Raw genomic sequence first — 25,034 nt, forward strand, 5'->3', positions numbered from 1 at the left:
ACAGGGATGGAACAGAGGCAGGCGGACCTCTGAGTCCCAGGCCAGCCTGCTCTACAGAGTGAGTTCCCAGAGAGCCAGAGCTACACAGAGAAATCCTATGTTCAAATTAAAAAAGAAAAATCTTTCATTTATCTTTTGTTTATTTTATGTTTCCAAATTCTTAAATTTCTGTTTTCTCGTGAAGTTGAATCTGGGAGTGGTCTAATGTAACCTGGTTGATTGTGTTTGCTGTTCTAGGTCCATTTCTTCAACAGCTTTTTCCACAGACAGCTGGTAACCAAAGGCTATAATGGAGTTAAGAGATGGACTAAAAAGGTATTGCTTCCTTTATACTGAATTTGAAGTAGATGAGCGATTCTTGGGGGAGGATCAGAACTGGAATGACATTATGGTGTTAGTAGAACCCTCATGTGACTGTTTACTGTGTTTTATCTTAATGTCTGACGAATAAGACTCTTGAGTGTGGATCTGAATGTGCTGTAAGGAAGGAGCTGCAGTCTGGGTGTTCACGACTGCAGCATTACTGTTAGCCTGCTGGGCCGGCATTGAGAAAACACTGCTGAGTGTTAGAATAAAAGGCTAAAATAGCTGACGTGCCTTCAGTGACGCCGTCAGAGTGTTTATGGTGGCGGCACGAGGGTTGGAAGCCAGGGAAGCACTCTTGTCCCTGAGCCGCAGCCCTAGCCGTGGTTTATGTAGTTCAGCTGGTCTTCAGCGCGTCGTCTTCCTGGGTTGGCCTCCCAGTGTTGGTGACAGGTTTTCTTCATGACGCCTCAGTGGAAACACTTTTGAAGCCTCTTGAGTAGATTTTTGCTATTTTGACAGTTACCAGTAAATTCAAACTCCAATAATAAATATAGAAATAATTTTGTTTTTCATTTGTCTTTTCAAAAGGCCTCAGACTCATGTAGCTCAGGCTATTCTGATGCTCAATCTGTAGCCAAAGCTGACCTCAAACTCCTGACGATTTTGCCTGGACCTCCTGAGCACTAGGCAGACGTGTGCCGCCATTCCTGGCGTACTTCTCACATTTTAAGCTGGCTGGGAGGATTGGAGTAATGAACGTGAGTCCTAGCTGAACTTGTAAGCCCATGTGGAGGTAGAAAGACCAGAAGTTTGAGGCTAGTCTGAGCTATGTGAAACTCTTTTTTTTCTTGTTGTTATTTTAAAAAGAAGCCAGACAAGGTGACACGTGCCTTTAATTCTAGCACTCAGGAGATAGAGGCAGGTGGATTTCTGTGAGTTCAGGGCCAGGTCTAGTCTGATAGCAAGTTCCACACCAGCCAGGGCTGTACAGTGAGATCGTGTCTCCAACCAGCCAGCCAACCAAACCAGGAACGACTCTTAAGTCGATGGAAATAAGATTTATTACTTTATTTAGACATTCCAAGCTGGCCTAGAATTCCTGCGTAGCTGAGGTTGAACTGAATGCCCGATTCTCTGCCTCTGCCTCAGACTGCTGCAGTTCCCAGTGTGAGCACAGCATCTCCTTTATGTATGCCGGGGATCGAATCCAGGGCTTTGCGGATTGGAGGCAAATACTTTACCAAGTGAGCCATATCCCCAGACTTGGAAATAATTTTTAGAACAAGTACAGTGTCTGAAGTATACAAATCTAAGAGAGCTAGAATTCATATTCCAGTTTGGTGACTTAACTGGCTGTAATGTGAGCACACTTGCTTAACTATCCTGAAAGTCAGGCCCTCTGTAGAGGAGTTTACAGGTTTACTCTGTTGGGAGAATAAAGGAGATTATATTTAGCAAACCACTAAACATATTGTAAAATACACAGTAAAATGCTAGTTGTCGTGATATATATTGAAACTTACCAAATGTTCATTTCAATTTTTTGATGATCCAATCACTAGGTCTTTATTTTAAAGAAATCTGGAAAAAGAAAGATTTGTAAAAAGATGCTTATGAGATTGCTAATTTTTTTTTTTTTTTTTTAAATTTTTCGAGACAGGGTTTCTCCGTAGCTTTTGGTTCCTGTCCTGGAACTAGCTCTTGTAGACCAGGCTGGCCTCGAACTCACAGAGATCTGCCTGCCTCTGCCTCCCAAGTGCTGGGATTAAAGGCGTGCGCCAACACCACCCGGTGAGATTGCTAATTTTAGTAAAATTAAATTCTCAAATAAATTGATACCTCAGCTTCATGGAATTTTAAGTCATTGGTAAACCTTATGGATTTGTGTCACTGTTTCTTATAGTAAATATGTATATATGGTGTGTGTGTGTGTGTGTGTGTATATGTATATACACATATGTTTTCGAGATGGAGTTTCTCTGTGTATCCCTAACTGTCCTGCCTGTCTCTGCCTCCCAAGTGCTGAGATTAAAGGCGTTTACCACTACTGCCACTGGGCAGTAAACGTATTTTAAACTGACAAAATTCTAACAAAGCCAGAAATTAAAGGCATGCCATTAATTCTTAAATGTTTTCTTTTCATTTTACTATGATTATTTTTAGTGGAGATGGAGAAATGGCTGAGTGGTCCAGAGCCCTGGCTGCTCTTGCAGAGGACCTAGGTTTGGTTTCTATGTCTGGTACCTTCTCTTGCCTCTGTGAGCACCAGGCACAGATGTAGTACACTTTAGCAGGCAAAACACTCAACACATAGAAGTTTTTTGTGTGTGTGGATAATTCATGTCACAGGACATGTTTTTTTGTGAGACATAAAACGCTTGACTCCTAAACACTACCATCTTTAGGGTCATTATATAGTCATGATTGCTTAGAGACCATTGGCCACGGTCACAGAAAATAGTTGCAAAATAATCATTACTTTGTTAAGTGAAAATAAATTATTCTATTCTCGGAATTCTCAAACTAGGATAACTAAAAAAATATTTCAATCATATGCTAAATGCTAAGAAATTAACAAAACAGTATGAAAATGAATGTTTGAAAATAAATTGCCCTTAATCCCCAAACTCCCAGCACTCAGAATAAGAGGCATGTGGATCCCAGAGAACTGGAGGATAGCCTTGTCTACATCGTACTTTCTGACCCTCTCACACATCTACACTCACATGCTAATACAAATGCATATGCTTGTATACACACACTCAGACATACTAATAAAAATAAATCTCTTTTAAAAATACATCGCTAGTGGCAGATGTCTCTCATTTAGTAACCCTCATAGACAATAAGTAAGCTCACAAACTCAATACATTCAGTAGAACTGCATAGATATATAATTAATAGATCAGTACACCCCGTCAAAAGAGAGTATGTGGGCTAGTGAGATGCTCCTGACAACCTGAGGTCAGTCCCTGGGACCCACATTGTGGAAGGAGAGAACTCGCTCTTGAAATGGTTCTCTGATTACACGTGACCTGTGACATGCATTGTCCACACACTATATATAAATATTAAGATTGGGGGAAAGCCAGGCATGGTAAAGCACATCTTAAATCCAGCACTGGGGAAGAAGAGGCAGGCAGAGTTTGAGGCCAGTCTGGTCTGTGTATGAGTTCCAGGACAGAGCTACACAGAGAGACCCTGTCTCAAAAACAAAAACAAAACAAAAAATAAAATACAAAAAATAAAATGTGGGGGGAAAGGTTATTTTTTTTTTAGTTTTTTTTGAAAGGTTATTTTTAAAGACCAGACCTAGCTGTGGGGTTTCTGGCTCCCCTTTATTTCCCATGTAGATATACAGTATGTATGTACCCAAGCTGGCCATAAACTTGCCATCCAAACCAGCTTCATTTATTTATTTGTCTACCCAAGGGATATTTGTAAGAACAGATCATATACTTGGCCACTAGAAAGTTGTAGAGACATTCTTCTCTTATTATGAATCAAATTGAAAATAAGGGCCAGGAAGATGGCCCATCAGGCAAAGGGCCCTGCCACCAACCCTATCTGAATTTGGTCCCTAGGACCTCCACATGGTACTCCAGAATAAAATATCATGCAAAAACTTTTTCCCTGGAACTAGCTTTGTAGACTAGGCTAGCCTTGAACTCAGAGATTCACCTGCCTCTGCCTCTGCCTCTGCCTCCCGAGTGCTGGAATTAAAGGTGTGCGCCACCACTGCTCCGGTGCAAAAACACTTTTAAAAGAAAAAATTTAAAAACTTATATTAAAAAAACAAAGAAAAATAAAAATAAAAGGTGGCAGCAGGGAGGTGATAAGATGCTCACAGTTCATGCACGAGGACCACGCATGGCTTCTGACTCAGTACGAGACTCTCAAACAGTAAGACAGAAAAGCAGTCGAGGAAAGGAGTGATACATGCCACAGCACAAGGAAGGCAGAGAACACCTTTGCGAACCAGGGTCTCTCCCCTTTAGGGTCAGAACTAGTCAGCAGGCACAGCAGGCACCTTGACCTGCACCATCTTGATGGCCCCAAACTTTTACTTAGAGCTAGGAATTGGTAGTTACATAGGCAGGTCTTAAATGTGTGTTATTCTACTCTAGGCACGCGCCACTGTGCCCAACTTCGTGTTATTTGTTTCGTAGACAGGGCCTCTCCCGCCAGCAGAGGGTGACTTTGCACAGCTCTTGCTATCACCTCCCAACTCTGGGATTACTGATGTGCTGATGCACCGCTACCTCACTTTTTATAGGTGTTTATGGACTGCCTACTACTTTATCCTTTGGAATTTTTAATTACATCAATTTATTATGTGTGTGTGTCTGGGTACCCACATGGCATGGCTCAGGTATGGAGACCAGAGAGGACAGCTCTTTTTTTTTTTTCTTTTTTTGGAAGTTTATCTATTTATTTTTTTTTAATATTTATTTATTATGTATACAATATTCTGGTGCCAGAAGAGAGCACCAGACCTCATTACAGATGGTTGTGAGCCACCATGTGGTTGCTGGGAATTGAACTCAGGACCTTTAGAAGAGCAGGCAATGCTCTTAACCGCTGAGCCATCTCTGCAGCCCCCTTATCTATTTATTTTTATTATTATTGATTTTATTGCTCCCCTTCTTTCCTCTCCCCTCCCCTTAGGCCCTCTCCCATGGTCCTCATGCTCCCAATTTACTCAGGAGATCTTGTCTTTTTCTACTTCCCATGTAGATTAGATAGTTCTCTTTCTACAGTGTTGGTTCTGGATTGAACTCGGATCATCAGCTGTGGGCAGGGGCCTTTACCATCTCCATCCATTGGAAGTTTGAGTGGAATAGCAATTTTTCTAGATTATAAAAGAAGTGTTTTAGGATATAAAGGGCATGTTAGGAATTTTGTTTTCTGAGACAGTGTTTCTTTTTTTATTTATTTATTATGTATACAATATTCTGTCTGTGTGTATGTCTGCAGGCCAGAAGAGGGCACCAGACCTCAATCCAGATGGTTGTGAGCCACCATGTGGTTGCCGGGAATTGAACTCAGGACCTTTGGAAGAGCAGGCAATGCTCTTAACCACTGAGCCATCTCTCTAGCCCCCCTGAGACAGTTTTTCTATGACTGTCCTAGAACTCACTCTGTAGACCAGGCTGGCCTTGAACTTACAGAGATCTGACTGCCTCTGTCTTCCAAGTGCTGGGGTTAAAGGTATCCACCACTGCCTAGGTTAGGATTTTAAGGATTTACTTGAGTTAAAGGTGTATAGTGTTATCAAGTTTTCTCCATTTTTTATAAAGAATATTTTTTATGATTTATTTAACTTTATTGTATGTGCACTGGTGTAACGGTGTCGGATCTCCTGAAACTGAAGTTACAGACAGTTGTGAGCTGCCATATGGGTACTGGGAATTGAACCTGGGTCCTCTGGAAGAGCAGTAGGTACTTGTAACCACTGAGCCATCTCCAGCCCAAGTTTTGTCCATTTTAACATTGGAGCCGAGACTGCAAGGTTCAAGTGTGCTGAAACACATTAGTATGTGTATTCCTGTTCTCTTATTATTTAGAACTGCATAAGGTAGGTACTATTGTTTCCTACATGTTACACTCTTAAGAAATCGGCATAAAAGAGCAAGTAAAACAGATAAAGCAAAAAGAAAAGAACCAATCTTTGAATTTAAACAGATTTGCTTGAGGTTGCATGATCTTTACTTTTTTTTTTTTGGTTTTTCGAGACAGGGTTTCTCTATAGCTTTGGTGCCGGTCCTGGAACTAGCTCTTGTAGACCAGGCTGGCCTCGAACTCACAGAGATCCACCTGCCTCTGCCTCCTGAGTGCTGGGATTAAAGGCGTGCGCCACCACCGCCCGGCATGATCTTTACTTTTTAAAACTTTTGTTGTCTTTAGTACTATTTAATACTAGCCCTAGTGTACGCTCGGCTCCCTAGCAGTGCTCTAAAACAAAAGCCAGCACCCACGTACAGGTGGAAGAAGAGAGCCAGCTGCACACAGTTGTCCTCTGACACGCATTATGCATGTGTGTCCTCATAGTAATAATAAATACGTTAAGTCATAGCAGACAGTTGACCAAACTAGTTTTTGTACATTAAGTGAAAAATAATATTTTTCTATTTGTCTTACTTTTGAGCATTTTAATTTAGTAATTACAAACATGGCGTTTAAGATGAGACACTGTTCACATTCTGCTTTACCACTTCCCCATTTTATGATCGTTAGCGGGTCAAAGGTCAGTAGATGGATAATGGCGTTGGCTCTATGGTGATGGCTCTTTCTCTTCACCAGGTGGATTTGTTTAAAAAGAGCCTTCTGCTGATTCCTATCCACCTGGAAGTCCACTGGTCTCTCATTACTGTGACGCTCTCCAATCGAATTATTTCATTTTATGATTCCCAAGGCATTCATTTTAAATTTTGTGTAGAGGTAAGTTACTATTCTGCCTATTTTAATTTTTAATCTGTGCTTGACCATGACAGATCATAGCTCTAGACAGAACAGCTGACATCAGCCGCTGCTGCGCAGTCTGAGAGGACAGCTGTCAGGGCAGGCGACCAAGCTGTCAGATCTGAGGCCCCCTTTGGAGAGGCGTGCCCTAGTTGGATTTAGCATTTTATTTATTATTTATTTTGTTTTTCCATACACGGTTTCTTTGTCTAGCCTTGGCTGTCCTGGAACTCATTCTGTAGACCAAATTGCCTGTGAACTCGGAGATCTGCCTGCCTGTCTCCTGAGTGCTGGGATTAAAGGTGTGAGCCATCACCACCTGGCTGGATTCAGCATTTTTTAAAAAATTTATGTGCATTGGTGTTTTGCTTGCATGAGGTTGTCGGGTACCCTGGAACTGGAGTTACAGACAGCCCAGCTACCAGGCTCCTAAGTCCTGAGATTATAAGTGTACGGTACCATGCTTGGCGTTGAGAGGAGGTCTAATATAGCTGAGGCTGGCCTTCAACTTGCTATGTAGCCAAGGATATCTTTGAACTCCTGGTTCTGCTATTAGCACTCAAGTGCCAAGATGTTGGGTGTGTGTCCCCACATCTGGTTCATACGGTGCTGGGAAAGGAATCTGAGTGCTGTGCATGCTGGACAAACTCTTCCCTCAACTACAAACCCAGCCCACTAACGGACGTGTGAAAGGCGCGATGGTCTAAGAATTCATGTGCATGAGCTTGAACTGAAACAGTGAAGACAGACTCCTCGGGTAGATGTCAAAGCATGTTATCAAACTTTTAAAATTAAATGTTACTTATGTCAGCTGAGGAATATAGACTGATTGGAACATCCACTCTAAAGTATCCATGAATAATCGTGTCTCGTGTGTGTGTGTGTATGTGTGTGTGTGTAGAATTTAGTATATGGTAAAATTGAGAAAAGACAAATTGTTGAGCTGGCAAAATTTGCTATTTGGAAAAATACAGAGGCTTGCATTAATACTACAGATAGAAAACATGAACATGCTGGGCACGGTGTTCCATGTCTTTAATACTTGGGCTTGGGAGGCAGATAAGTAGATTTGTTAAATTCTAACTTAGTTAGGGCCACATAGTGAGCCCTATCTCAAAAGCAAAAAAACCATGAAATCTTGGATAAAATATAGAAAGTGTTTTATTCATTCATGGAGTAGGGAAGGCCTTCTTACACAAAAGAAGAAGAAAACACCAAGGAACCGCTTGATAAATTTAATTGTATTACAAAATCTGTGTCTGTCAGATTTGGAATTACAGCTCAGTGAGAGTCCAGGCTCACCATACCACGAAGTGAGTGAGTAAAACTTGCGTCTAGAAGTTAGCAGACATGTGGTAGACCCAGAGAAAATGGTTAGCTGCACCTCTCCAAGTGAGTTAAGGGTTGGGAAAGGGCCTGAGAGATAGACAAGAGAGCCAGAATGTTCTTTAACTTTAGTTATTAATGCCTTCTGCCATGTTTTTCTTGTCTTTAAATATAAGACAAGGTTTCAAATGTAGCAAGTTGACCTCATAAAGTGAGGGTCAAGTCTAGAGTGCCTACTTCAGTCCAGATGTGAGTGGGAGCCTAAAGGACAGTTCCAGCTGGAAACTAACACAAGTGCCATGCGGTTGTACAGACTGCAGCTGCTTTTCCTTCCTTTCTGATTGGCCAACTTCCATATTTTCACCAGCTAATGGAACAACTTGTCTGTTGTGCTTTCTTTTTAACTAGAATATAAGAAAGTATTTGCTGACTGAAGCCAGAGAAAAAAACAGACCTGAATTTCTTCAGGGTTGGCAGACTGCTGTTACAAAGGTAAGTTTGACACAGCTGGGACTCTAGCGTGTGTGAGGGGGACAGTGGCCCAAGGGCGGTGCCTGCTGGGAGATCTGAAGAGTCCAGGCCAATCAGAGTAAAATCTTAGTACTTAATCATCATGAGGCTGTTTCCCAGAACTTGCTGAGAATTATAAATCATGTCATCCTTGATGTAGTTAGTAACTGTGTGGTGTTCTAATTGGAGGCCCTGAGGCAGATCAGCCCTCCAGCTGTTTCCTTATAATGATCTCATGTGATCCTTACAACCTGTGTGGCAGGCAGTTCTTTAGGGTTAAGAGGCGACTTTATTACATACACAAGAAAACTGGATATTGGAACTATTGTTAGAGGTAGGTCCTTGAACTCAGGTCTATCTAGGTTATTGGCCCAGTTTTATAGGCAGAGTTTTGACAAATGTTGAACCTAAGCCCAAAAGATCAAGATTAGTTCATCTTTTAACTGAACCAAATACTAATCTTTAAATTTTTATTTTTTGTTCCTAATAACCTACATACTAATTTACATAAGAAATGAACTTGTAGAATTTTAGTTTTTAAAAATTGTCTGATTTACTGATTTATCCATCTAGCTCGTCTAGGTATGCTACATTCTTCCAGAGTCTTCCATATTCCTGTCTTAGATGCAGTAACCAGTTTTTTGGAAGCATATTCTTTGCCTTTATGATTTACTTAAAAGAGTACAGCAGAATTGTATAATCTGAGGTAAAAAAGTTAAGGCTATAAAAAGGAATTTAATTAGGTAATTGTTTTTTCATTGTTGTGATGAAATCCTTGACAAGGAGGGGGGGTCTAATTGTGGCTCAGTTGGAGAATATAGTTTATCATGGCAAGGGACGTCTGGTTTCATTGCATCACAGCCAGGGAGCACAGAGGATGAGCACTGGGCACTAGCGTATGCTCTGATCCTCAGGGCCACTTGTATTCATTGTCATTGAATTGATAGCACAACTAATAGCTAGGTCTTTAAAGTGGTTTTTAAATTTGTTTTTCTCATTTCCCACATTTAACTTGTGGTTGCCACTTGAAAGGTCTTTACATGTGGCCTCTCTTATTAAGGTACTTGAACAGTAGAGGTATAGATTAGTTATCTGGGAGTAGTACTCCCATTTACCCATGGGAGCAGTTTTCTATGTGGAGAGACACCTGGTCTATTTTAATGATCATCTTTTTTTTCTCTTCAGTGTATTCCACAACAGAAAAATGACAGTGACTGTGGAGTCTTTGTGCTCCAGGTAAACACTATTTTACAGTATGTGAACTGCTTGTTTTGTCTTGAGAGAAGAAACGGTGGTCCTGTTGTTTACGGTGTTAGGGAAGACAACACTCTCCCTTTGTTGCTGTATTGCGGATGTAACCTTTAGGAAGAACTGACTCGCAAGGGATCTTAGGAAGCTGTGTCAGAGGAGGACATGTATTTATAGGAGAATAAAATGACACATGAACGCAGAGATTTACAAAGACCTTGGGAGGTAGCCTCACTGTACACCTCACACCTTATGAATTTTGGGGGTTTATAAGGAAACTTGAGTTACTTTCCCTGTGAGGTTCAAGGGCATACAGGCTCAGCAAACTGTACTTGGGCAGAGTGGAAGGATGCCTAGCTGTCCACTTGCTTGGAAAGCTGATTCTCATTGGAAGTCAGTGTTCTAAAATACCATGATTCTCAAGCTGGACTTAGTGGCATAAACCTTTAATTCCAGCACTTGGAAGCAGATCTCTGTGAGTTCAAGACCAGCTTGGTCTACAAACAGTCCCATAACAGCCAGGACTGTTACACAGAAAAACCCTGTCTTTAGAAACAACAAACAAAAACAGTATGATTTCACAAGACCCACGTTACTCTGCAGCCTCAGACCTAACTTTAGGTGTGTGTGTGTGTGTGTGTGTGTGTGTGTGTGTGTGTGTGTACGTGTACGAGGCAGTGAGTGGAAGCACTGTACACGAGCCATCTAGGTGTCTCTGGGACAGAGCATTTTTTTTGTTTTTCTTTTGCAGTACTGCAAGTGCCTCGCCCTAGAGCAGCCTTTCCAGTTTTCTCAAGAAGACATGCCTCGGGTACGGAAGAGGATCTATAAGGAGCTGTGCGAGTGCCGGCTCCTGGACTGAGACTCAGCAGGGACTCTGAAAGGCTGGCCATGTTGGAGCAGATGGTTTGTTACTTGAATCTCCAAACACTTAGTGAATTTTTACAGGTATTTCAGATTGGTGGTGTTGGGCCACTATTGTTACCTCAAATTTATTTTTGCCCTTCTTCATTTCTCCTGCTATCTTGTACTTTTTTAAATGTTTGGTTTAGTTTCATTTTAACTTTATGGATTCCATACATCCCTCCCATATTTAATATATTTATTATCCAAACGCATGCATATAGACAAAGCATGCAGTAAAGAGTATTAAAAAAAAAAGCCTAGTAGATTTGGTGCAGCTTTTGAAACATAGTTAGATGTGAACTGAATACAGGTTTAAAATTTAACCCCAGAACCTAAAAATGCAAGATGTTTTTGATACAGTGTAGCTCAGAATAGATGTTTCCTATGGCATAAAGGGGTAGCTAGGAGTGGTTGTGAAAAAGCCAGTCATGTTTTACTTAAATGAGCGGCACCTTTTGCTGATGTCCCTCAGATGAGTCTCTGAGCATGAGATGCCTTCCTTCCGAGGGGAGACGGGACTGTTCTGCTTAGGGACACAGTGCTCGCAAGCACAGTGCTGATTTGAGAAAAGAGTTAAGGTATGAGAGAAAAAAAAAGAAAAAAAAAGCAGCATCCTTGGGGGCCAGTTACCTTAAAGAAAGGTTTTTTTTGTTTTGTTTTGTTGTTTTGAGACAAGGTCTCACTATGTAGCCCACGCTGTACTAGAACTCACAGTAGTTAGGCTGGTCTGGAACTCAGGCCAATCATGTCTCTGTCTCCCCAGGGCTGGTAATACAGGTGCATACTAATATACCCTACAGTAAGATTTCCATTTTGGTCTTAAGAATTATAATAATGGATTAAATCTCATAAAGGTTTCTTGGGATGCTAAACTTTTTTCTGGGTTTGACTTGTAAAAAAAAAAAAAACTTAGCATCCACCAAACCAATGATTAAATGAAAATTAGGCTTTTCATAAAAGTAATTTGCTAGTTATCACCTCTCTCTATTGCCTCCCATGTTCTCCAAGGTATTGCAGATTTACCAAAAATGTTTCTGCTTTAAGGTGTCTGAGATACAAACATTCAGAGTAGAAGACTGGCGAGGTCTTGCACATAGTGGGAGAAGAAGGGAGGCAACACCGAGGTCTCAAGGAGAGCACGTGAGGAATGTTTTTTAGTCTTCTCTGGTGGCTCAGCATCTTGAAGGGCTCTTTTGGCTTCTGTAAGAATAATCTGAATCCCGTACTCAAAAACTGCCTGTTTATTTAACTCCATCCTCTGGGGACAGGCTGTTCTGTTAGGAGGAAAGTGGTGATCTTGCATCTTTAGGCTGGCCTTTTGTGACGTGTTTTAAAGGAAAATAAGTAAGATGCATAGTAAGCCTAACTAGTTATTTTTTCTGAATTGAAGGAGGCAAGAGTAATGAACTTGTGGAGAAAAATACCAAGTAAATGACAGAAGAAAACTGACAGTTTTCTTCTTTTTGTTTGAAAAACAAAAAAGGTAAAATGTCTGAGCAGGGCTTACTGCTGCAGTAAGGGTTGACCCTCTATAGCAGTATGGACCCTGGGCAGTAGCCTTAGCTCACTCCTCTCCTTAATCACCCAGCCTCAAAAGGCCTAAGCATAAAACCAGGTCAGCATTTCTTGTGCTTCCTGTCATTAAAAGAGAGTAGAGGCACTTTATGTTGTCACAGGTAAAGGTTGTGTCACCACTGGGGATGATGAAAAGTTAGAGGAAGATAAACCTCCTCTGTTCTTGTGGTTCTGGGGACTGTGTGTTAGGCAAGTGCTCTATCACTGAGCCTCCTTTGTGCTTTTTGAATTTCGAGACAGGGTGTCATGAAATTGTCTACGTTGGTCTTGAATTCACTCTGTGGCTAAGCCTGGCTTTGTTTATACTCCTGACACCGAGGAGCTAGAATTACAGTCACCATGTCAGGCCAGCCTGCCTGAAGACCTCACGGAAGGGGTGGGGAGCAGGGTCTCAAGTGTCAGGCCGGCCTCAGACTCTTTATGTAGCCAAGATGACATTGAATTCCCAGTCCTCTCCCAGATGCTAGGATTATAGGTCTGTGTCACCAAGCTAAAGATATGGTCTTAAGATTTTCAGACATAATTACACCAGCATGAACTTCTTTAAAATTTATAGCATGAGTTTTGTTGCTGTGCCTATACTGTTTCAGCCAGCGATGAGATGATTGACTCAAAATGTCTCCAACTTTTAAAAATCTTGTGAGGAATTATCTCACTTCCCCAATAACAGACCTTTCATGGAGAAGTTACAGTTGTGTTCGAGAATCTTGTTGAAATAGGGTCTTTGTTTACCCCAGGCTGGCCTCAAACTTGCAGTCCTTCTGCCTCAGCCCCCTGACGTTTGGGTTACATGGGCGCACTAGTATTTTCAATGCCTGGGAGAATCTTAACGTCCAGAGCCTGAGTTGCCACTTCTCCAGTCTGAGAAATGGTCACGTCGGCACAGAAGCATGCAGGAATGAACAGAGACTCAGTTGTCCAGGTCTAAGTAGCTACTCTTTCCCTTCTAACAAGATCAGCATCTTCAGATGGACTGTTGAGCTTGCTTTAGCCTCAATGCTGGATGTTCTGAGTATGTTCTAAGTCTGTTTCTGGCATTAGTGAGCCTTGGTTTTAGAATACATAGTTGCTCTTTCTCCTCTTGTGATTACATGTAAACTTCTGTTTAGCTTTCAAGTCCTAGATTGCAGAATGTTTTGTCTTGATGTTTACAGCAATGCTTTGCTGTCACTGGCTTGGCGCTGAACTGTTGATGCCCATAAAGTAGGCAGACTTTATGTCACTGGGATGAATGTAAACCCTGTACAAACTTAAAGCTATTCATATATGACGAGCCTTCAATAAGCTGCCCAGTCCTCCTGGCAAACTTATCTGGCTGTATTTGCTTCTTTCCTTTTGTTACATTTCTAGTAATGAATATAGATTTAATGCATCTTTTAGTTTTCTTAGGCAATCATGAGAATTAACTTTCAGTTGGCTGCTCAAGGAAGAGAAAAGCAGTTGCTGCCAATAATTTCACAGTGCGTTTTGGCTTTGCACTGTATTCTGTGTTTACTATTGAATATGAATATCATGGTTATCTTGAACTTATTGTTGGAGTACAACAGTAACAGACCTAACTGGGGACACAGCCAGTACTTGCCTAATGTAAGTTGTCCCTTTTCTCTGCCATTGTGGTTCACTGTTTCCGTCCCCGCATTAGAAACAATGGGGGTCTGAGTGGGTCACGGTGAGAAACAGTGAGTTAATACTGTACATTAAATACACTGATTATCTGCTCTGCTTCATATGTTAAGAGACCAGGTTAATCAACAGTTATACAGCACAACTTCTGCTGTGTGCTAGGCTCTGCCTCCTGGCTGGTAGATAACCTAAGATCTGGGGAATAGCACCCAAGAAGTGCTATTATATTTGGGGTTACAAAAGCAGACCTAGACAAGTTGTTCGCTTGAAAGATTATGATCATGTAAAATTACAGTCAGTACTCAACCCTTCTAGCAAAATATTTTTTTGAAAAATAAACTAAATGCCTTTATAAACATGTGTTCTCGTGTTGAGTAACATGTATTGTTAGGTGGCTACTATCGTAGTGTCTCCAGTGGTAAGGCTCTGAAGAACAGTGGCGCTGGAAGCCTCCTCCCTACTCTGCTGATGTGCAGTGCAGCAGGAGCCCTTCTGGATGGGCATGCTCAAGTTTGTCTCGTACCACAGCTAACGGCCAACGTGCGGCTACTGAGCACAGTGTGCTTGGTGTCACTGAAAACTCGGGCTTCAAATTCTCTTTTTTTCTTTTTTGGTTTTTTTGAGATAAGGTTTCTCTGTTTAATAGTCTTGGCTGTCCTAGAACCTCTTTGTAGACCAGGCTGGCCTCGAAGTCACAGAGATCTGCCTATGCTACCACTACCCGACTATTCTTTTTATTGTGATGTGTGGTGGCGTACACCTTTAATCCCAGCACTTAGGAGGCAGAGGCAGAAGGATCTGAGTTCAAGGCCAACCGTATCTACAGGGTGAGTTCCAGGACAACCAGGAATACCTAGAGCACAGTGTCTCAAATCAGCAAAGAATTACAACATTCATTTATTTTGGTTTCTCGATACAAGGTTTCTCTGTATGACTGTGGCTGTCCTGGAACTCAATTTCTAGACCCATCTACCTCTGCCTCCCACTAATCCCTAGAAAAAAAAAAAAAGAAATTTATGCCCTGGCAATGCTGAAGCAGGCATGGGCAGCCCATATATGGCGGTTCTGTTGAACTTGTCCATATTGAGTTTCATGGTCTAAGTTGATGAGGACAAGACCAGGTCCTCTTCCTCAAGAGGGCACCATATTTCATTACAGATGGTTGTGAGCCATCATGTGGAATTGAACTCAGGACCTTTGGAAGAGCAGGCAGTATTCTTAACCACTGAGCCATCTCTAATCCCTAGAGCTGGGACTAAAGATGTGCATGGCCCCGTATGGCTAAGAGTCATTACTGTTTACTTAGGAGTGTTCTGCCTTGCATGTAACTGTACCATGATGCATGCGGTCATACTCATGGAGGGCATTGGAGCCTATGGAACTAGGTCCTCTGGCAGACAGCAAGTGCCCCCAAGCCATTGCTCCAGCCCTGATTTTATTATTTTTAAGTAGCCACATGTGGTGTCTAACCACCATATCAGGTAACAGAACTCTAAACCAAGTCTCAAGTTTTCTACCTCAGCTTACAGTACACAGGAAGCTAATGATTCAGGTCCCAGGATGGCTGCTCATTCTTCATTCACACACCCGGCCTTCCTGTCTCTGTGGGCTTTCTAGTTTTTTTGTTGTTGTCTGGGATAGATGGGCTGTGCCTTTGAGCTCCATCCTTAGCTGGTCTTTCCCCCTCAGTCGCCAAAGTGTTAGGATTATAGGCATGTGTCACCACACCAAGCTTAGCATACATCTCTGAGAGCTCACTTTCTTTGATTAAAATGGGGTATAGTTCAGATATTATGCCTGAAATAAGAAAGTAGAGTGTGGTGTTTGGAAGAAAATAGCCCCCTCCACCCCGCAGGGAGCAGCACTGTTAGGAGGTGTGACCTCGTTGGAAGAAGAGTGTCACTGTAGGGGCAGGCTTTGAGGTCTCTTGTGTTCAAGCTATGCCCATTGCGGAACAGTCTCCTGCTGCCTATGGATCAAGATACAGAACTCTCAGTTCCTTCTCCAGCACCATTCTGCCTGGATACCACCATGTCCTGCTATAATGACAATGGACTAAACCCCTGAAACTGTAAACTAGACCCAATTAAACGTTTTTCTTTCTAAGAGTCGCTGTGGTCATGGTGTCTCTTCACAGCATTAGAAACCCTAAGACAAAGGAGTGTATGAAAAGAGACCGTCGGAATTAGCATCCTCAAGCCCAAGAACTATCCTAATTCAGCCTCGTTTCTTTCCTGTCCATTATCTGGACAACTAGCCTCTCTGCACTGCCCCTTCAGTAGTGGTTGGTTGGTGCATCCTGTGTTTCACAGGGTGCCCACCTTTCCCCTTCATGCACTGCCATAGCAGTTACAAGTATCGCTCTGAAGCGGACATACCAATTCTGTACATTATTCAGACTCTGTTCCAGAACACAGGGGCCCCAAAACAATGTCCTTTATAGGCAAGGAAGTATACACAGAATAAGTTGGGCTAAATTTATTGAAACTTGTTACAGAAGATAAAACTGTAGAAATCTAAGTTATATTTTACTACAAAAGATAAACAGTTCAAACTACAGTATAAAAGCTTTATTTTAAAACTCAAGTATCTCCTCATTAAGTGTTTGCTTCCTAAGTTGTTCCATTATAGTTGTCACAGCTCCAAGAAAACCATTTTTAATGCAGTCTCAAAGGTGTTCTGCACAAACCTTGAAAAACTAGTAAAAAAAAATAACAGATGAAAGATTTCCCTTTAATCATGAAAAATTATTCATATGCAATATTAGAAAGAAAATGCAAAATTTTCTAGACTCCCTTTCTAAAGACCTCCAGCTTACTATGAATGCACAGAGCACGGCAGGCACGATTTGAAGGAAAAAGGACAACAGACAGTTCTGGCCGGGCGGTGGTGGCGCACGCCTTTAATCCCAGCACTCAGGAGGCAGAGGCAGGTGAATCCCTGTGTGTTCGAGGCCAGCCTGGTCTACAAGAGCTAGTTCCAGGAAAGCTAGGACGGTTACACAGGAAAACCCTGTCTCAAAAAACCCAAAACCAAACAAACAAAAAACCAGACAGTTCCTGGAAGAGGCTTTTCTTAAACACTTCCAGTTCGCAAACTCTTGAATAATTTAGGCAGTCGTGAGGACTAAACCTAGGACCACTCACATGAGTACTTAACCACTGTGCCTTGTATCTCCCCCTGCCCATTTTCTGTTTCTATTTTGAGGCAGACTCAAAAGGTTCCCAGGCTGGCCTTGAACTTGTGATTTTCTTGCTTCAGCCTTTCAAATAGCCAAGATTATAGGCCTGGCTGAAGCCCCTTTTTAAAGCCCGATTAACTCGAAGGTCATTTTGAAAGCAGGAAGAAATAACCTAAGGCGCCAAGAGCAGTTTCCATGTCAAGGCGGTGTCTGAACTGTCATCCCATTGCCTACTGACAATGTCTTCCCCTTCCCCCGCTCCTTAGGACAGCAGAGGCTCTCTGCACAACAGTGTCCTTGGGGTTTGGGGGTTTGTTTGTTTGTTTGTTTTGGGGGGTTGTTTCTTGTTTTAAACTGTCAGTGAAACATTTGTAAATTTTGTGGAATGTGTTTAGTAAACACTTCAAGTCCTGACATACAAAGCACAGAAGCAGACAAGACAACTTAAGGCTGACTTTTGTGCCAACTATATTTTCAATATAAAAAGCAAATCCAGTTGACAAACACTTGTTCCTAATTTAGAGCAAAGCTACAGACTATAGCAAAACCTCAGCAATACACATGCAAACTTAAAATCATTTCACTTTCCATGAAGATTACCAACCTACTTGTAAAGTCAAATCTGACATTTTCCAATCTCCCTAAAGGACATGTGGTATCCGGCTGACAGTTTAATTGGCACAGATTGAGTGAGTCTGTTGCCCAGGATTATGGGTTTGACCTAGTAACAGAAAAATCAACCTAATAAGACTAGAATTAAAGGCATTCTTTTGGATTCTGTCTTTAATAGTTCAGAGGAAAACCAGAAGTGGCTTCCAGTGCAACAGAGATACTGATCAGACCTTGGGTAATGTTCATCAACAGAGTGAGCTGTGTACTTGGGGCTCTCACCACTCACTGTTTTTGTGCCAGCTTGCCATAGCCGCCTCTCCCAGCATCGTAGTCCTCCCGATACTCATCTCGAACCTTAATTGAAAAAAAAAACACCGTGGGATGTTTGTTAATCCTAGTCATGCCAGGCATAGTTAAACCTTTTCGGGTGTCCATGAACAAACAGGGCATAAACATTAATACTCACGAGTGTATTTTGCTTTTGTTGTAGGCATTGTGGCAGGAGGAGGGCCCCTAGCATGAGTTGAGTTCAGTAACACTTAAATGTACAGAATATTTCAAAGTCTAAAATTTCCTTATCATTGGTCCTGGTGTGCACTATCTGTGATTTCAAGAGGATCTCAAGTTTGATGCCAGATGTCTTAGGAAAACCCCCTAAATCCCATCAAAACTCAAAAGCAAAAGCTCATACAAGGAATAACCACAAACTGACAACTGGAATTCCAGGCAGGTTAGCTATGCCCTTGTAGCATACCTGACCCCCAGACCGTCCACGTCCATACTGCCTGCCCTCCTTAAAGCCTGCATCCCAGTCTGTGCGTATGATCCGGTCATCCAGACGGGTTCCGTTTATGTACCGCATAGCGTTCTCCGCGTCTGCTCTCGAGTAGTATCTTACGTAAGCATTAAGGGACACCAACAGCACTTAAGAGCACAGAAAGGACAGGTAAACGACATTTTGTCCAGACTATGTCAGTCATGATTTCCTATATATCTGCAAATAATTATTTGGTTCATGTTTTGATTTGCAAATAGAAAAATATGGTCAATGTAATTTTGGACCACAAACTTCTTATGCAAGAACAATGATAAAATTGAACATAGTGGTTCATGTTCATAATCCTAGCACTCAGGAGACTGAAGTAGGGGGATTGCTGTGAGTTTGAGGCCAGCCTGGACTTCATGCCAAGATTCTGTCTCAAAACAAAAACAATGGCATGGGGGAGTGGGAGTGGCTGGAGAGATGGCTCAATGGTTAAAAGCACTGACTGCTCTTCCAGAGGTCCTGAGTTCAATTCCTAGAATCTATATGTTGGTTCCCAGATCTGACATTGCCTTATGACCTCAGAGGGTATCAAATATGCAACGTAGTACAGACATACATGCAGGCAAAGCACTCCCATATAAAAATATAAAATGAATATAATAAAAAAATTAAGAATCACTAACACCAAAAAGGAAAATCATGCATAAACACAGACATGCTTATATATAAATAAAAAATCCCAATTACCGACTTAAGCAATTATAATTGACACTGGACTTGCAACATGTGGTAAAATCCCAGCTGACACAGACAATGCCCAGCAAACAGCAGGCCTTTAATGACTTTTGTTCCATGAATGCTCGACAGAGCAAAACCAAGGAGCAACAGTGGGCTTGCTTTTGTAACTTAGTAAGAATGTTGAGCACATGTTTGCCAGGCAAATGGAAACACTCTGGTTCTTAAGGCCTTTTTATCTTTTCCCCTGTCTTCCCTGTGAACCCTTTTATGTTACTGCTGCTAGGGTACAAAACTTTGGTCCTTTATGTCTAGGGGAAGAATGAAAGAAATGTGTTGGGCTCCAAAATCAGACACCAAACATTGTGGTGGAATGGGCCTTTTTATGCTCAGCTGCCTGGGGACTTTGGCCCAGGAGTGGAGAGCTAGTCTGAACAACATCACAGGATTCTTATTTTTTTTTTTTGGGGGGGGGGGGCGTGCAAGACAGGGTCCATGTAGCTCAGGTTGTCCTGGGCTCTAACTCAGAGATTCCCCGACTCTGCCTTGAGTGCTGAGATTAAAGGTGTGTGTCACCACACCCGACTAGAACGCCTTTTGATTTTTCAAGACAGGGTTTCTCTGTATACCCCTGGCTGTCCTGGAACTCACTGGAACCCGAGACCACCTGCCTCTGCCTTCCGAGTGCTGGGATTAGATACTTTTTCTTTCTTTTCTTTTTTTTTTTTTTTTAAATATTTTACTTATTTATTATGTATACAATATTCTGTGTGTTTGCCTGCAGGCCAGAAGAGGGCATCAGATCTCATTTTTAGATGGTTGTGAGCCACCATGTGGTTGCTGGGAATTGAACTCAGGACCTTTGGAAGAGCAGGCAATGCTCTTAACCACTGAGCCATCTCTCCAGCCCCCTAGACACTTTTTCTTAAAGACTCATCTGTGAAGTTTCTGAACAGAGAACACCTATCAGTTTCCCAGTTCACAGAGTATGACTCAGGAAGAACTGAGAGAAAAGTATAGGATTATAGTAAGTTAGTGCCTTAAAAACAACACCCAGGAGGGACAGGCTCCAGATTAGCCAGGGCCATACGGTGAGCCCCTAGAAGGATACTCCACAAAACAGAAGCCACAGGCCGTTTTCTTCATCTTATCCAGACCCATGATGATCTTCTTTATATCACCACTCTTGCTGAAAAGCTCATAAATCTGTTCTTCAGTTGTATAAAAGGAAAGATTTCCAACATATAATGTACAGCTTTTCTTCAGTAATTTTTCTTGTTCTTCATTGTCCCCCTAGAATTTCAAATAGAGACCACGTGAAACATTACAACCTCAAAAGAGATGTGCTTAGGGCTATAGATGCCCAGCCAGTAAAGCGCCAGCTGTGCAAGCCTGACAGTTGAGCTTGACCCCAGAACCCTTCCTAGTGAAAAGCTGGATGTGGTGTCTTGCACGGGCAATCCCAGCACTCCTACAGGAGATGGGGCTGTAAGATGGGACAGTCTCCTTGAAGCTTGAGGCCAGCCTCGCCTGGAGTCCACAGTGCAGAGCAGAAACAAGAGTGAGGGACACTTCCTGACACTTCCTGTGCCCTCCACAAGCATAACACACAAAACTAAATTCTAGAGTCTGCTTAAAGTTACAATCTTAAAGTTACGCAGATGCCCCTTCTGATCTGGAAATTAAAGCTTTTCATCATCCTGATTCCTGACATACTCCTTGCCCTTATAAGAGGCAGTTCTGAAGCTGGGCGGTGGCGGTGCACGCCTTTAATCCCAGCACATGGGAGGCAGAGGCAGGTGGGTATAAGTGAGTTCTAACGCCAGCCTGGTCTACAGAGCGAGTTCTTTCCAGGACAGGCTCCAAAGCTACACAGAAAAACCCTGTCTAGAACCGCACCTCCCCCACAAAAAGAAACAAAAAAGGTGAGTCTTTTTTTGTTGTTTTGCTTTTGAGACAGGGTTTCATGTAGCTAAGGCTTTTCTGAACCTACTATGTAACCAAAGATGACACCGAATTTCTGATCCTCCTGCCTCCACCTTCCAAGTATTGGGTTTACAGGCATTCACCACTCTGGGTTTATGTACAGCTCAGGATCTACCTGAGCGCTTCCTGCCTGCATGCTAGGCAAGCGTTCTACCTACTGAGCTATGTCTACGTAGCCCAGTTACTTTGTTTTGCTTTTTGAGATAAGACCATAGCCCAATCTGGCCTCAAACTCCTGACATTCATGCTACTACCTTCACCAAAGGTTCAGTAACAGGAATGGATTATCACACCCATCTCCCAAGTTATAGTTTTTTTGTTTTTTGTTTGGTTATATCATTTTATTCATATTGGTGTCTTGCCTGCCTGTATGTCTGTGTACCATGTGCATGGCTAGTGTCTTCGAAGACCAGAAGAGGGCAGCAGATCAGCTGGAATCAGTTATAGATGTTGTGAGCCATCATGTGGGTGCTGGGAACGGACTCCAAGTCCTCCAGAAGAACAGTCTACACTAACCTCTAAGCCATCTCTCTGACCCTCCTAGCTACAGTGTTAAAAAGGAAGAATGTGGAGCTATAATACGCAAGTGATTTTGCCTACCCCTGTGAAGGCACAAAGGCCTCAGGTGAGAAAGCTACATTTAAGTTTTCTTTAATTCTCAGAACTATGATGTAGTATGTCCTAATGTATTATTCCCATTGTACATGTGAGGGAAAACAGTTTCACCTAAGGAAAAAACACAGGAGTTATATCCAGAATTCAAACTTAGTTTTGGGCTGAGCATGGTGGTATATACTCTTTTAATCCTCTGATGAGTTCAAAGCCAGCCTGGTTTACATGATGAGTTCCAGGTCAGCCAGGCTATAAGTGAGACCTTGTCTCAAAAAGCAAAATAAAGTAAAATTCTGGTCTTATATCCCCAGTGCAGCATTGCCTTAAGATCAAGGCAGGTCTGAACAGGTGTATGGAACAGTAGCCACGGTGTGCTTAAACAAATAACGCTGGATGATGGGTGGCGTATGCTTTCATCCCAGCATTCTTGAGTCTGCCACAGGTGGATCTGCAGGGGGATCCAGGACAGCCAGGGCGGTTACACAGAGAAAGCCTGTATCAAAAAACAACCCCAAAACAAACAACCAAAAACCCAAATGAGCCTCAGGTTTTAGAACTTTAGACGAGCCATTAGAGAAAACAATCACTTCAACATTTCTTCGTACAGGTGCAGGTGGATCTCAAACTTGTGATCTTCCTGCCCCAGTCTCCAGAACAGCTAGGACTTCAGATGTCCCCACCACACCCGGCTAGCGGATTCACTCTGAGGACTTCAGATGTCCCCACCACACCGGGCTAGCGGATTCACTCTGAGGACTTCAGATGTCCCCACCACACCGGGCTAGCGGATTCACTTTGTACTGCTGCTCTTTTCCCTCAAGTAAAATCCAATCTACTGCTTCAGCGTAATGTGATTTCCCACTCAGTGCAGCCCTGACGCATTGCATTTAGAAGACACTTGAAAATGCACATGACAGAAATTATTACTGTTTGAAGGGAGCTACAGGCTTTTGACAAAAGAGTCCTTTCCTGGTTTTGCCCAGGAAGTTTCAGATGGAAAACAGTTAGGTATTAATGTGGAACTGTTCAAAGTAGTGAGACCTGTAAAAAGCGGCAGAAACTCATACCAGACACACAGGAGACGTTTTCAAATTAGGCTAATTTCCTTTTCGTTTTGTGAAACAGGGTTTCTCTGTGTAGTCATTGGCTGTACTGGATTTTGTCGTCCAGACCTTGATGTGACTCGTGTGGCTTGTCTATTTCCGATGCCCGACAGACAGCAAAAACAGGATTCAACTTTGAGTCTTCTACTTACTACCCACTTTGTAGGATTGTCTTACAAAACAAAGGGCTGTAGTGCCAAACGGCAGTGTTTGGCTGATTATTAAAATCAAAAACGGTGCCGGGCGGTGGTGGCGCACGCCTTTAATCCCAGCACTCAGGAGGCAGAGGTAGGGGGATCTGTGAGTTCGAGGCCAGACTGGTCTACAAGAGCTAGTTCCAGGATAGACTCCAAAGCTACAGAGAAACCCTGGCTCAAAAAAAAAAAAAAAAAACAAAAACCGGCAATAATGTACGGAGCCATCGCAGGGATACCTCCTTCATTACAGTCACTTTCCCAAGCAGGACAAGTCCATCCACAGCCACCACACCCGAACCTCCCTGCATCAGTGCTGGTCACCGCAGCGGCAGTAAGAGAATGTTAAAACAAGTCTCAGGTTCCCTAGGAGCTAAAGGGCTTCAGTGATACCCAAACACCGCTAGGACCCCATTCGCACTTTAGGACCCCAACAAAACAGGCAGGAAGACACAATAAGACAGGTGCAAACCGTTCCTCAGCATTCGAACCCAAGGCCTGCCTCCCTCGTGGCCAGGCCGCCTCACCCGGAAGTGCTGGTCCCGGTACTCGCTGAGCTCCACGTAGGAGTCGCTGCGCAGCGCCTTCAGGAGGCCACCGGACATGGTGCGAAGACACGAACCACTACGCGGCCACCGCTGGAAGAACCTGGCGGCGGAAACGGAAATGTGCGCGGCGTGCTGCAGTGGGCGGACGTGGTCGGGTCCAATCTTGCCGCGGCTGTGTCGTCATCAGGAGGCGCCGACTTGTCCGTCGTCGGGTGTAGCCGGTAGGAAGGCGAGCGCGGCGGGCTCCGGGTTCCCGGGCGCTCGGAGGACGATGATTTTCCGGCGGCTGCTGGCTGTCCTGCTGCACAACCCGCAGCTGGTGGAGCGGCTGTCCGAGTCGCGGCCCATCCGGCGGGCGGCGCAACTCACGGCTTTCGCCCTGCTGCAGCTACAACTGCGCGGCCGCGATGCAGCCGGCCGCCTGCGAGCCCTCGCGGGTCAGTCCCCGGACTCCTTGGGGCGCCGCGTCGCGAGGTTCAAGGACACATTCACTCAGGAACTCCGCCGCGGCCTCCGAGAGCGTCCAGGACCACCCCCAGGTCATCGGAAGGGCCCGGGCGCCAAGGTGTAAGCACAGACTGCACTCTGCCGGGCCGAAGTCACGTCCCCTCCTCCCTTCAGTGATCTACACCGACCTTAACGTTCAGGAGTCATCTCGGGCACGATGCACGGCTTCGAATCCTGACTCGGATTGTCAACATGCAGATGCCTACGTTCAAATGGACATGTGCTAGTCCTGTGACTGGCAGGACATAAAGACCCCGAAGGTCACCAGGGATAAAAGAGTCTAGACCAGAACATTGCACTACTAAGAGCCATGGCCAACCATGGCCTGCTTTCTACAAGCGGAACTGAAACTGAATGAATGCTGCTGCATCTACGTCTGGAGCAGAATAACAGGGAAGATGGTGGATGGAATGCTAACCCTGAGGTTGCCACAATCTTTGATTAAATGTGTAAGCTGATTGATAAGTCTGAAGGATCTTCTAACTTAATAGTTAACACATTAAGTGTCTGTTGATATTTGCTCTTACATTCTGTGTGGTTTTTGACTTAAAACTCTGTTCGTGTGAGGATGGAGGCTACTTTTCGAGTAACTGCAGAGTGAGGAGCCCAGGCACGTATCTCCAGGGCTCTAGTCTTGATCACCCCCACTACTCTTCACAGCATCTGTGCTACTCAGAGACTGCTTTTCTGTCACTTCTGATACCGTGGCACACGATGTTTAGTTTCCTCTTCTTGGTCTCAAGGGCCTGCTAGGGTACTCGGATGGCCAGCTGACTGAACTGTGATGGGAGACCCATGCATGTAACACCTGTCATTTTGAGGCTTCCTAACTCG

At 43.3% G+C, this 25,034-nt stretch overlaps 3 protein-coding genes across 6 annotated transcripts in view; 2 read left to right on the forward strand and 1 right to left on the reverse strand.

Annotated features, from left to right (window-relative positions):
- The window catches only part of Senp5 (SUMO specific peptidase 5), a 36,098-nt gene extending 21,784 nt beyond the window's left edge, over positions 1 to 14,314 (forward strand). For both annotated transcript variants that reach the window (XM_057763475.1, XM_057763474.1), the window contains 5 exons: positions 238 to 315; positions 6,610 to 6,747; positions 8,503 to 8,586; positions 9,790 to 9,840; positions 10,604 to 14,314. In XM_057763475.1, the coding sequence (XP_057619458.1) occupies positions 238 to 315; positions 6,610 to 6,747; positions 8,503 to 8,586; positions 9,790 to 9,840; positions 10,604 to 10,714 (462 nt within the window). In that variant the 3' untranslated portion in view covers positions 10,715 to 14,314. The remainder of the gene's footprint in view (positions 1 to 237; positions 316 to 6,609; positions 6,748 to 8,502; positions 8,587 to 9,789; positions 9,841 to 10,603) is intronic.
- Positions 1,353 to 23,831, reverse strand: Ncbp2 (nuclear cap binding protein subunit 2). Of its 3 annotated transcripts, XM_057763477.1 has the most exons (6): positions 23,673 to 23,830; positions 20,362 to 20,543; positions 18,504 to 18,642; positions 18,036 to 18,103; positions 1,830 to 1,887; positions 1,353 to 1,730 (listed from the first exon to the last, which is right to left on the reverse strand). In XM_057763477.1, the coding sequence occupies exons 1-5, from the start codon at positions 23,748 to 23,750 to the stop codon at positions 1,878 to 1,880; spliced, it is 477 nt and encodes a 158-aa protein (XP_057619460.1). In that variant the 5' UTR covers positions 23,751 to 23,830; the 3' UTR covers positions 1,353 to 1,730; positions 1,830 to 1,877. The 3 variants fall into 3 exon arrangements, with proteins under 3 accessions (XP_057619460.1, XP_057619459.1, XP_057619461.1); XM_057763476.1 differs by lacking the exons at positions 1,353 to 1,730; positions 1,830 to 1,887 and adding an exon at positions 16,426 to 16,654 and having other exon boundaries at positions 23,673 to 23,831; XM_057763478.1 differs by lacking the exons at positions 1,353 to 1,730; positions 1,830 to 1,887 and having other exon boundaries at positions 16,666 to 18,103.
- On the forward strand, positions 23,831 to 24,726 carry Ncbp2as2 (NCBP2 antisense 2 (head to head)). Its single transcript, XM_057763479.1, has one exon. The coding sequence runs from the start codon at positions 23,965 to 23,967 to the stop codon at positions 24,262 to 24,264; it is 300 nt and encodes a 99-aa protein (XP_057619462.1). The 5' UTR covers positions 23,831 to 23,964; the 3' UTR covers positions 24,265 to 24,726.
- Positions 24,727 to 25,034: the final 308 nt, after the last annotated feature.

Source organism: Chionomys nivalis, chromosome 3 (genome assembly GCF_950005125.1).
Source record: "Chionomys nivalis chromosome 3, mChiNiv1.1, whole genome shotgun sequence".
NCBI classification, from domain to species: domain Eukaryota; kingdom Metazoa; phylum Chordata; class Mammalia; order Rodentia; family Cricetidae; genus Chionomys; species Chionomys nivalis.